General features: G+C 48.8%; 1 protein-coding gene across 1 annotated transcript in view; it reads left to right on the top strand.

Moving 5' to 3' along the window:
• The window catches only part of DNAH6 (dynein axonemal heavy chain 6), a 493,878-nt gene that overhangs the window by 105,622 nt on the left and 376,157 nt on the right, over positions 1 to 12,099 (top strand). The window contains exon 23 of the mRNA XM_073637077.1: positions 5,698 to 5,794. Coding sequence (XP_073493178.1) covers positions 5,698 to 5,794 — 97 coding nt within the window. The remainder of the gene's footprint in view (positions 1 to 5,697; positions 5,795 to 12,099) is intronic.

Below are 12,099 nucleotides of genomic sequence, written 5' to 3'. Positions count from 1 at the left end.
GCTTGCTTCTCAGCCAAGGGAATCGGCTCACTCACAGTATTGCCTAAAAACACAGCCATGAATAAAGAATGGTACCAGAATGTCCTCCAAGAGCAACTTCTCCCAACCGTCCAAGAGCAGTTTGGCGCCCAACAATGCCTTTTCCAGCATGATGGAGCACCTTGCCATAAAGCAAAGGTGATAACTAAATGGCTCATGGAACAAAACATAGAGATTTTGGGTCCATGGCCTGGAAACTCCCCAGATCTTAATCCCATTGAGAACTTGTGGTCAATCATCAAGAGACGGGTGGACAAACAAAAACCAACAAATTCTGGCAAAATGCAAGCATTGATTATGCAAGAATGGACTGCTATCAGTCAGGATTTGGTCCAAAAGTTGATTGAGAGCATGCCAGGGAGAATTACAGAGGTCTTGAAGAAGAAGGGGCAACACTGCAAATATTGACTTGCTGCATTAACTCATTCTAACTGTCAATATAACCTATTGGTACTCATAATATGATTGCAATTATATTTCTGTATGTGATATAAACATCAGACAAACACTAATAAAAACCAGAGGCAGCAGATCATGTGAAAAGATAATTTTGGTGTCATTCTCAAAACTTTTGGCCATGACTGTACAGTTATAGGGTATGCAGTGAGTCCAACGGCTGACCAATTTTAGGAAAAACCCCACTACGAATTTAAAGACACACATTGCAGGGCCACAGTAACAAGTATGACATGTTTCCATTAGAAAGGAGAGGGTCTGCTATACAGTTATAGGGTATGCAGTGAGTCCAAAGGCTGACCAATTTTAGGAAAAACCCCACTAAGAATTTAATGACACATAGAGCAGGGCCACAGTAACGACAAATTCCCATTAGAAAGGAGAGAGTCTTCAATAGTGTTGGAGTATGCAGTGAATGCAAGGGCTGCCAAAAATTTGGAGGCACTTCAATGCCCCTTGGAAGATACGTGGAGGAGGGCCTCATAAAAAAATGTTCCCGTTAGAAAGGAGCGGGCCTCCTATACTTGTAATGCCCATGCACTAAGTGTATGGGCTGACAAACATTTATAATCGTTCCGCAACAAGGGCCTTCTGGTACTGCCCCATTTTTGTAGACCTCTCCGCCTCTGGAATAAGAGATATAAAGTTCTTCTTGTAGCGTGGGTCTAGAAGTGTCACCAACCAGCAATGACTGTCACCCAAAATTTTGAGAACACGAGGGTCATGGGAAAGGCAGCGTAACATAAACTCAGCCATGTGTGCCAGACTACTAACAGGCAAGACTTCCGTGTCCTCACCTAGAGGATGACTGACCATGCTCTCCTCCTCCTCCTCTCTGTCCTCTGGCCATCCACGTTGAACAGATGGTATGACAGCTGTGCAGGTAGTACCGTCTATAGTGCATGAAACTAGCTCCTGTCCTTCCTCCTCCTCCTCCTCTTCTTCATTGTCACCCAATCCACGTTGGGATGAGATGAGGCTTGGCTGTGTGTATCACCCTGTATGGTTCCTTGCTCCATCTCATCGTGCTCCGCCTGCAATGCATCCTCTTTGATTGTGAGCAGAGAGCGTTTCAGAAGACGCTAATTATGGCGTCATCGTCGCTCACCATCTTGGGGGAGTCCTCAAAGTTTTGGAGGATGGTACATATGTCTGACATCCATGTCCACTCCTGAGGTCTTATGTGTGGAGTCTGAACTGAATACCGACGGCCTTGTTGATGCCGGTAGTCAACAACTGCCCTCTTCTGCTCACAAATCCTTTCCAACATCTGCAGTGTAGAGTTCCAACACGTGGGGACATCAAACACCAGTTTGTGAGCCGGAAGCTGCAAACGCTGCTGAAACATGGCAAGGGCGGCGGAAGCTGTAGCTGACTTTCTAAAATTGGCACACAGGCGGCGTACTTAAACAAGCAGATCTGGCAGCTCCGGGTAGGATTTGAGAAACCGCTGAACCATGAGGTTAAGCACATGGGCCAGGCATGGTACGTGTGTGAGCTCGCCTCGCCTCAGAGCCGCCACCTGGTTCCGGCCATTGTCACACACGACCATGCCTGGCTGTAGGTTCCGCGGTGTGAGCCACAGATCTGCCTGCTCTTTCAGAGCTGTCCACAACTCTTCAGCATTGTGAGGTTTGTCACCTAAGCATATTAGCTTCAGCACAACCTGTTGCCGCTTGGCCGAGGCAGTGCTGCAGTGCTTCCAGCTTGTGACTGATGTGGTCATTTCGGAGATGGAGGCTGAAGAGGAGGAGGAGGCTGAGGAGGATGAGGTGCAGGAGCTGTAGACCGTGGGGGCAACCCTGATTGACCTAGGGCCCGCAGTCCTTGGCGTCGGGAGGACGTGTTCCGTCCCAAGGTCCGACTGGGTCCCGACTTCCACTATGTTAACCCAGTGTGCCGTCAGCGAGATGTACCGTCCCTGCCCACAAGCACTTGTCCACGTGTCCGTGGTTAGGTGGACTTTCCCGGTAACTGAGTTGTTGAGGTCACGGCTAATGTTTTGGGACACGTGCTTGTGTAATGCGGGGACGGCACACCGGGAGAAATAGTGTTGGCTGGGGACCGAGTACCGAGGGATGGCTGCCGCCATCAGGTTGCGGAATGCTTCCGTCTCCACGAGCCTAAAAGGCAACATTTCGAGCACAAGCAGTCGTGAAATGTGAGAATTTAGTAGTGTGGCCTGTGGGGCGTTGGCTGCATATTTGCGCTTGCGTTCCAAGGACTGGGGTATGGACAACTGAACGCTGCGCTGGGACAAGGACATGGACGTGCTTCCTGATGCTGCTACTTGAGAGTGTGCAACGAAAGGTGCAGGGCAGTCGGCATCTTCGCATGCACCATGGACAGGGGATTGGCTTGCATGCACAACAGTGGAAGAAGCAATGGTGCCACCTGCAGACACTGTTCCTGGACCCTGGAATTCGGCCCACAAAGTCTGGTGCTTTGCTGCCATGTGCCTGACCATGCTGGTGGTGGCCAGGCTGGTCGTTTTGCCACCCCTGCTGATGCTGGCCTGGCAGGTGGTGCAAATGGCCTTTTTGGGGTTATCGGCAGAGTCTTTAAAAAACAACCAGACTCGGGAAGACCTAACAGTTGTACTGTTTACTTCCTTCGTGTTGGTGTTACGGGGAACGGTTGCCTGCCTTCTATCTGCGGCCACAACACTGCTTCTTCCTGCCTGTTGGGGAGCTCTGCCTCCCTCCCCCTGTGGGGTGCTGTCCTCGCTCTGCATGTCCTCCTGCCAGGTTGGGTCAGTTACTATATCATCCACCACCTTCTTCTTCCACTTCCGCACCCTGGTCCTCCTCCTGACTTTCTGGCAATTGTGTCTCATCATCGTCCACCTCTTGTGACACTTTCCCACCGTCGCCTTCGTGTGACCGTGGCTGCTCAAATATTTGGGCATCGCTACACGCGATCTCCTCTTGCCCCACTTCAAGTGGACCGGGCGAGAGGCCCGAATCTATAAATGGAAAAGTGAACAGCTCTTCAGAGTGTCCAAATGTGAGATCAGTTGTCTCTGGGCACTCGGCATGGTGGGAGGAAGGAGGATCAGGGTGAGGAATATGCAAGCCAGACCCATGGCTACTGAGACTTGACTGTGTGGAAGACAGGGTGGTGGCGGTGGCTAAGTGACTGGGAGCATTATCCGCTATCCAACCAACAACCTTTTGACACTGCTCTGAGTTCAATAGTGGTGTGCTGCGGTCCCCTAGGCGAGAAGATGTGGGTGTTTGTTGTGGCACAATTTCAGCTTGTCCACGGCCTTGTCCTCTGCCTCTGCATGCACCATTACCATCACGTCCAGTTCCTCGTCCCTTGCCACGTGCCTTGCCCATTTTAAATGGAGGACAGTATCTTCCACGCTCACTACACATGACTGAGTTTGGAGCGAACTTATATGTGATCCGTGTGACGGAGAAAACAGAGCTTTAAATACCTGGCCTGTAGGTAAGTAGTTTGAACAGCAAACTGCTGTGAATTTCTTCACTGACACACTAAAGGAATTTTTTAATGGAGTCCAGAAAATGGCAGTTTTTCTGACACCGTATATGTGATCCGTGTGACGGAGAAAACAGAGTTTTAAATTCCTGGCCTGCAGGTAAGTAGTTTGATCAGCAAACTGGTGTGAATTGCTTCACTGACACACTAAAGGAAATTTTTAATGGAGGCCAGAAATGGCAGTATTTTCTGACAACGTATATGTGATCCTTGTGACGGAGAAAACAGAGTTTTGAATACCTGGCCTGTAGGTAAGTAGTTTGAACAGCATACTAGTGTGAATTGCTTCACTGACACACTGAAAGAAATTTTTAATGGAGGCCAGAAATAGCAGTATTTTCTGACAACGTATATGTGATCCGTGTGACGGAGAAAACAAAGTTTTAAATACCAGGCCTGTAGGTAAGTAGTTTGAACAGCAAACTGCTGTGAATTGCTTCAATGACACACTAAAGGAAATTTTTAATGGAGGAGAAATGGCATTATTTTCTGACAACGTATATGTGATCTGTTTGACAGAGAAAACACAGTTTTAAATAGCTGGATTTCTAGCGCTGTAATATGGAAAGGACCTGGCTGTATTCTGCAGTGCCAACAAGCAAATGGCGCAGAAAAACGGTGTTCTCTGGATTGCTTTTTAAGCAAGTAGTGAGGATTAAGATCCAAAGAAAAGTATTCCTGGCCCCTGAGACCTGGGCCTTTGTATAGAAATATCTAACAGCAGCAGAAGGCAGAATTGGAATGGAGCCTCTTGTGCTATATGCACTGCAGTCTGCTATATACCCTGCCTGCCTATATGCACTGCCTGCCTGATATCTCTGCAGATGGATTAGTTAGTCCTCAAAAGGACTGTTTGTTAAGATGGATATGTGTAATGTACGGTTTTTCTCCCTACACTACCTAATACACAAGCAAATCTCTCCCTGATGCACTGTCTAATTCTGGAGTGACTGTGACGAACATAGCGGCGCCAGGTCTGATATAGACCCGATGACGCTATGCGGCCAGCCAATCACTGTAATGCCACAACCAACATGGCTACGGCATTACAGTGCATGGCAGGCATTCCCTGCATGTTCATTGGCTCTCTAAAGAGCGCCAAACATGCAGGGAGGGGACCCGAGCTCCCGCCGACCTAACCCGGAAATACTCGGCGAGCTCTGAGCAAGTCGAGTAGTGAGATGCTCGGGCGAGCACCGAGCAGTAGCGAGCATGCTCGCTCATCACTAAACATAACACATTTAACCCACTTGTTGCCACGGCGTCTTCATCAGCCTACCACCCTCCTTCACTCAGTACATGTCGCAACTGTCAGACAGGCTGCTTTTTTCATCTCTGTTTTTTGGTAAACTCAGCATGCTGTGCATTTGGATCTTTTCTGACATCTTTGCTTCTTTATGGGACCTAAAAAACAGCAAACAAATGGCATACTACACGATTAGAACAACTCAAAATGCATGTAAAAACGCAATGAAAAAATGCTTGAAATGCATGGTGTTTTCAATGAGTGCTTGAAAAGACTGAGTGTGACGGAACCCTAATGAACATTTTCCAAGGAGGTTTGAAGTTTTTTTCTTTATTCCTTGTTGAACTCTATGCACCCATTGTGATTACAGCATCCATTGTATTATTTTTTTTTCCAGTGACTCTGGAGTTAGTAGAAATGTTTTAATTAATGTAATATTCCATTATGTTCAGGTCTTCTGGAGACATTTCAAAATAACAATGCACTCCTTGATCAAATTCAGAAATGCCTGGAGGCTTACTTGGAATCCAAACGCGTTGTGTTTCCAAGGTCAGTAACATATAAGCTATTTTATCAGCGAGGCAGGCTGTTCTGGTTTGTATTGATTTTACTTCTTTAAGTTACGACACTTGACAGTAAACAAGATGGACATAATAAAAGTGAGTAAAGTAAATGTTACTATATAGAAGTGCATGGAGCAACCACTTTCTAGGTCTCCAGTGACCTATTGTGCTACACTGCTTGTGCACTCTATAACAAAACCTTCCCGAAAACTGGGTATCACTAGTGCCCTAGCTAAATGCAATGCAGAGGATGCTTTCTTCTTATATTTTACATTTACGTTACTTTTATATTTTATTCTTGAAGGAAATAACTGATACATTAACCCCTTCCCAATATGACCAGTTTCAATTTTTGCATTTTAGTTTTTTCCTCCCCTTCTTCCAAGAGCTATAACGTTTTTTTATTTTTCTGTCCACATAGACGTATGAGGACTTTATCTTTGCGGGACAAGTTGTACTTTTGATTGACACCATCCATTTTACAACATAGTGTACTTTTTAAAAAAATGTCATTCTTACTTTTTACTGTATTTGTTAGTCCCCTTAGGAGACTTGTACCTGCGATCATCTGATTGCTTGTCCTATACACAGCAATACCACAATATTTCTGGTGTGAAAAAGTGTTTGCCCCCTTTCTGATTTCTTATTCTTTTGCATGTTTGTCACACTTAAATATTTCAGATCACAAAACAAATTTAAATATTAGACAAAGATAACACAAGTAAACACAAAATGCAGTTTTTAAATGAAGGTCTTTATGATTAAGGGAAAAAGTAATCCAAACTTACAGGGCTCTGTGTGAAAAAGTTATTCCCCCCTCCTCCTTAATACATAAATTAACTGTGGTTTATCACATCTTTGGGATGCTGAGTTCAATTTCCCTAGCCACACACAGGCTTAATTACTGCCACACCTGTTCTCAATCAAGAAATCACTGAAATAGGACCTACCTGACAAAGTGAAGTTTGGGACTCTATCGAACCACAGTGAGAGCCATTATCCACAAATGGCAAAAATATGGAACATTGTTGAACCTTCCCAGAAGTGGCTGGCCGACCAAAATTACCCCAAGAGTGCAGTGACGACTTATCCAAGAAGCTACAAAAGACCCCACAACAACATCCAAAGAACTGCAGGCCTCACTTGCCTCCGTTAAAGTCAGTGTTCATGACTCCACCATAAAAAAGAGACTGTGCAAAAATGGCATGCATGGCAGAGTTCCAAGATGAAAACCACTGCTGAGCAAAAAGAACATAAAGGCTCATCTCAGTTTTACCAGAAAACATCTTGATGATCGCCAAGAGATTTGGGAGAATACTCTGTGGGCTGACAAGACAAAAGTTAAACATTTTGGAAGGTGTATGTCCCATTACATTTGGCGTAGAAGTAAGACATAATTTCAGAAAAGGAACACCATACAAAAAGTAAAATATGGTGGAGGTAGCGTGATGGTCTGGGGCTGTTTTGCTGCTTTAGGACCTAGAAGACTTGCTGTAGTAAATGGAACCATGAATTCTGCTTTCTACCAAAAAATGCTGAAGGAGAATTTCTGGCCATCTGTTCGTGACCTCAAGCTGATATGCACTTGGGTTATGCAGCAGAACAATGATCCAAAACACACCAGCAAGTCCACCTCTGAATGGCTTAAGAAAGCAAAATTAAGACTTTGGAGTGGCCTAGTCAAAGTCCTGACCTTACTCTGATTCAGATGCTGTGGCATGACCTTAAAAAGTCGTTCATGCTCAGAAACCCTCCACTGTGGCTGATTTACAACAATTTTGCAAAGATGAGTGGGCCAAAATTCCTCCAGAGCGTTGTAAAAGACTCATTGGGTCTGGGAGGTGGAACCTCTGAGCTATTATACAAAGGGGCAGTCTTTGTAAGGAGGCAGGTGGCTCCCAGGGAAGGCGGGAAGGAAGACACGGCAGGTGACAAGAGCAGTCCCAGGGTAGAAGGACAGAACGGAACAGTGACGGGAACAGTCTCTTGACAGGCGGGTGGACACGGCAAGTGACAGCAGAGCCTCCAGGTAGGCTAGCAGGCAGGTAGCATGTGAGCGCTCCCAGGTGAGCGGGCAAGAGTCTCTGGACATTCAGGTGGTCACAGCAAGTGACGGTTAAGCCTCCAGGTAGGCTAGCAGGCGGATAGCAGGTGAGCGCTCCCAGGTGAGCGGGCAAGAGTCTCTGGACAGGGAGGTGGTCACAGCAAGTGACGGCAGAGCCTCCAGGTAGGCTAGCAAGCAGGTAGCAGGTGGGCGCTCCCAGGTGAGCGGGCAAGAGTCTCTGGACAGGCAGGTGGTCACAGCAAGTGACGGCAGAGCCTCCAGGTAGGCTAGCAGGCAGGTAGCAGGTGGGTGCTCCCAGGTGAGCGGGCAGACTGATCCATAGACAGACTGGCAGGTGCTGGTAGGCAGACTGTCGGACCGCAGGAATGCAAGCAGATAGACTGGTATCAGGCAGGTATCAAGCAGGAATCTGGCAGGTAACTGGCAGGCATCTGGTAACGGGACCTGAGGGCTGAAGCAGAGTTGATAGGCTTTGCAACAACATTGCTCGGGCACCTCCATTTTGGAGGAGGTGCCTTATATATGGTGAGGTCCTCCGGCCAGTGGCCGGGGACTCCTTAGGATGGCACGCGCGGCCCCTTTAAGAGAGAGGGGAAGCAGCGCGCGCTGCCAGCAGAGCGGGAGGAAGACGCCGGGCACGGAGCGGAGAGGTGAGGGGAACGGCGTCCCTGCCTAGCAGGAGGCAGGGACGCCGACGCTACAGTACCCCCCCCCCTTTAGGCCACCCCTTTTTTAGGCCAGAGAGAAATTTATCAAGGATGAGAGGGGCATGGATGTTCTTCCGGGGCTCCCATGTTCTCTCCTCAGGACCAAACCCTTTCCAATCCACTAGAAAAAAGGTCTTTCCTCTTACCCTTTTGGTGGCTAGAATGTTCTCTACCTCAAACTCGTCTTCAGCGGAAACCGGAGCAGGAGGCGTACCTGTAGACTTGGAAAAAGAGTTAAGTACCACGGGTTTGAGTAGAGATACATGGAAGGAGTTAGGGATCCGCAAGTTGGCCGGGAGTTTCAATTTATAGGCCACCGGGTTGATTTGCTTGATAACTTCCAGTGGGCCGATGAACCTAGGCCCTAACTCGTAAGAAGGAATCTTGAGCCGGACATATTTGGACGAGATCCAGACTTTATCTCCAGGACGGAATTGCGGTGGATCCAGACGTCTTTTGTCAGCCTGCTTTTTCATCCGCTCGGATGACTGAAGAAGTGCGGATCTGGTACTCTCCCAAATGGAGGAAAATTTGCTAACAAAAGATTCCGCAGCCGGGTTGTCCACCGAGGTGGAGACGGGAAACGGGATCCGAGGATGCTGACCGTAGACTACAAAAAACAGGGATTTGGAGGAAGATTCGCTCTCGTGATTATTGTAGGAAAATTCAGCCCACGGTAAAAGATCCACCCAGTCGGAATGTTGAGCATTAATAAAGTGCCGGAGGTAACTGGTTAAATTTTGGTTGATCCGTTCTACTTGACCGTTGGACTGTGGGTGATAAGCAGAAGAAAAGTCCAAGGTGACCCCCAGCAATATACACATGGCTCGCCAAAAGCGAGAGGTGAACTGAACCCATCGGTCGGATACAATGTGGAGAAGAAGACCATGAAGACGGAAAATATGATGTATAAAGTCTTTAGCCAACTCGGATGCAGACGGGAGGCCTGGCAGGGGAACGAACTGAGTCATCTTAGAAAAGCGGTCAGCGACCACCCAAATGACCGTATAACCGGCAGAGACAGGGAGGTCCGTTATAAAGTCCATAACTATATGCTGCCACGGGGCAGCAGGTACTGGAAGAGGAAGGAGGCGGCCGGCTGGCAGGTGTCTCGGAACTTTGTTGCGGGCGCAGGACACACAGGCAGAAACAAAATCTATTACGTCCTTGTGCAGGGTAGGCCACCAGTAATGCCGGGTAATAAGCTGGAGGGTCTTCTTCTGACCAGCGTGGCCAGCTAGCTTAGACGAGTGTCCCCAGTGTAGGACCTTCTCACGATCAGGTACTGTTACGAACGTCTTTCCGGGTGGAAGACAATTTAGATTCACGGGGGCCACCTGCATTACTCTGGCGGGGTCGATGATGTGCTTAGGCTCCTCCTCAAGATCAGAGACCTAAAAGGATCGGGACAAGGCATCAGCTTTGATGTTTTTGTCTGCCGGGCGAAAATGAAGAATGAAATCAAAGCGGGCGAAGAGCAAGGACCACCGGGCTTGGCGTGGGTTAAGTCTCTGGGCGCTCTGGAGAGAAGCCAAGTTCTTGTGGTCCGTGTAAATTATTACCGGGTGAAGAGCCCCCTCGAGCAGGTAACGCCACTCCTCCAGTGCCAGCTTAATGGCCAATAATTCTCGATCTCCTATAGAATAATTGCGCTCAGAAGAGGAGAAGAGTTTGGAGACGAAGCTGCAGTTTACCATTCTTCCGGAAGACGACTTTTGGGTAAGTACCGCTCCGGCTCCGGAGGAGGAAGCGTCAACCTCTAGGAAGAATTGTTTGTTGCCGTCCGGACAATGCAGCACAGAAGCGGAGGAGAAAGCTTGTTTTAAGGAAAGGAAGGCCTCCTCTGCTTCGGGCGTCCATTCTCTGGGATTAGCACCCTTACGGGTGAGCGCAGAGATAGGGGCAGTCCGGGAAGAGAAGTGCGGAATGAAGAGGCGGTAGTAGTTGGCGAAGCCCAGGAACCGCTGAATAGCCTTCAACCCCTCTGGTCGGGGCCACTTCTGGATGGCAGACAGTTTCTCAGGATCCATTCGTAGGCCGGTCTGAGAGATTATGTAGCCCAGAAACGGAAGCGAGGTCTGCTCAAAGAGGCACTTCTCATATTTAGCGTAGAGGTGGTTCTGCCTGAGCCTGAGCAGGACCTGACGAACGTCCCTCCGGTGAGTGAGAAGATCCGGAGAGAAGACCAAGATGTCGTCCAGGTACACCACCACGCAGGAGTAGAGAAGGTCACGGAAGATGTCATTGACCAACTCTTGAAAGACGGCGGGAGCGTTACAGAGACCGAAGGGCATTACAAGGTATTCATAGTGGCCGTCCCGGGTGTTGAATGCCGTCTTCCATTCATCCCCCTGACGGATATGGACCAGATTATACGCCCCACGGAGGTCCAGCTTGGTGAAGATTCTAGCCCCCCTCAGACGGTCAAATAATTCAGGAATGAGCGGAAGGGGGTATTTATTTTTCACTGTGATCTGGTTAAGGCCTCTATAGTCTATACAGGGACGGAGTGTGCCGTCCTTCTTTTTGACGAAGAAGAAGCCTGCTCCCGCCGGGGAGGTAGATTTCCGGATAAATCCCCGGGCCAGATTCTCCTCAATATATTCAGACATGGACCGGGTCTCAGCAGCGGACAAAGGGTAAATGCGCCCACGGGGAGGAGTAGCACCGGGCATCAGGTCGATTGGTCAGTCATATGGTCTATGAGGGGGTAATGTCTCTGCTTCTCTTTTATTAAAGACGTCCACAAAAGACCAATAGGGAACTGGTAGGCCGGGTAGATTGGCTGGGGTAGGAGAAGGACGAGCAGGATGAACGGGAACTAAACAAATCTTATGGCAGTCCTGTCCCCAGCGAAGGACTTCTCCGGTCTGCCAATCAAGCATGGGTGCATGTCTCTGGAGCCAAGGTAGGCCTAGCAAGAGGGCGTGAGAGAGTCCAGGCAGAACATGGAAGAAGATGCTCTCAGAGTGCAGCATTCCCACCTGCAGAGTTATGGATTCGGTGATGAGTTGGATGGGATGTGGTAAGAGGCCCCCATCCACGGCGGCGACAGATAAGGGTACAGCCAGAGGTTTGGTGGGAATGCGGTATTTCTCTACCAGGGACTGAGAAATGAGATTTCCGGCAGCTCCAGAGTCAAGTTGAGCCAGTTCAAAATAACGGTTCTCCCCGCAGATGATAGAGACCGACAGCAACAGAGATGGAGAGGGTTTACTTCTGTCTAGGGCGACCTCTCTGAGCGATCCTAGACACAGGCGTTTCCCGACCTCTCCGGGCAGGAACGGATCCGGTGCTTTTTACTGCCACAGTAGAAGCAGCTCCCCTCGGCACGGCATAATTCTTGACGGGTCTTGACCATCTTGGTCTGGTCGACCTGCATAGGCTCGGGTGAGTGCGTCTGGGGAGTAACGGAGGAAGTGACGGGTCTCTGGAAGGTAGGGGCAAGGCGTGGAAACCTCCTCTCACGGGTGACCTCTTTGGTGCGCTCCAGGAACCGGATGTCAATCCGGGTGGCAA

This window comes from Phyllobates terribilis, unplaced genomic scaffold (assembly GCF_046119375.1).
Source record: "Phyllobates terribilis strain yellow unplaced genomic scaffold, ASM4611937v1 Scaffold_1__5_contigs__length_1240528914, whole genome shotgun sequence".
NCBI lineage: Eukaryota > Metazoa > Chordata > Amphibia > Anura > Dendrobatidae > Phyllobates > Phyllobates terribilis.
This window is presented reverse-complemented; position numbering and strand designations above follow the sequence as displayed.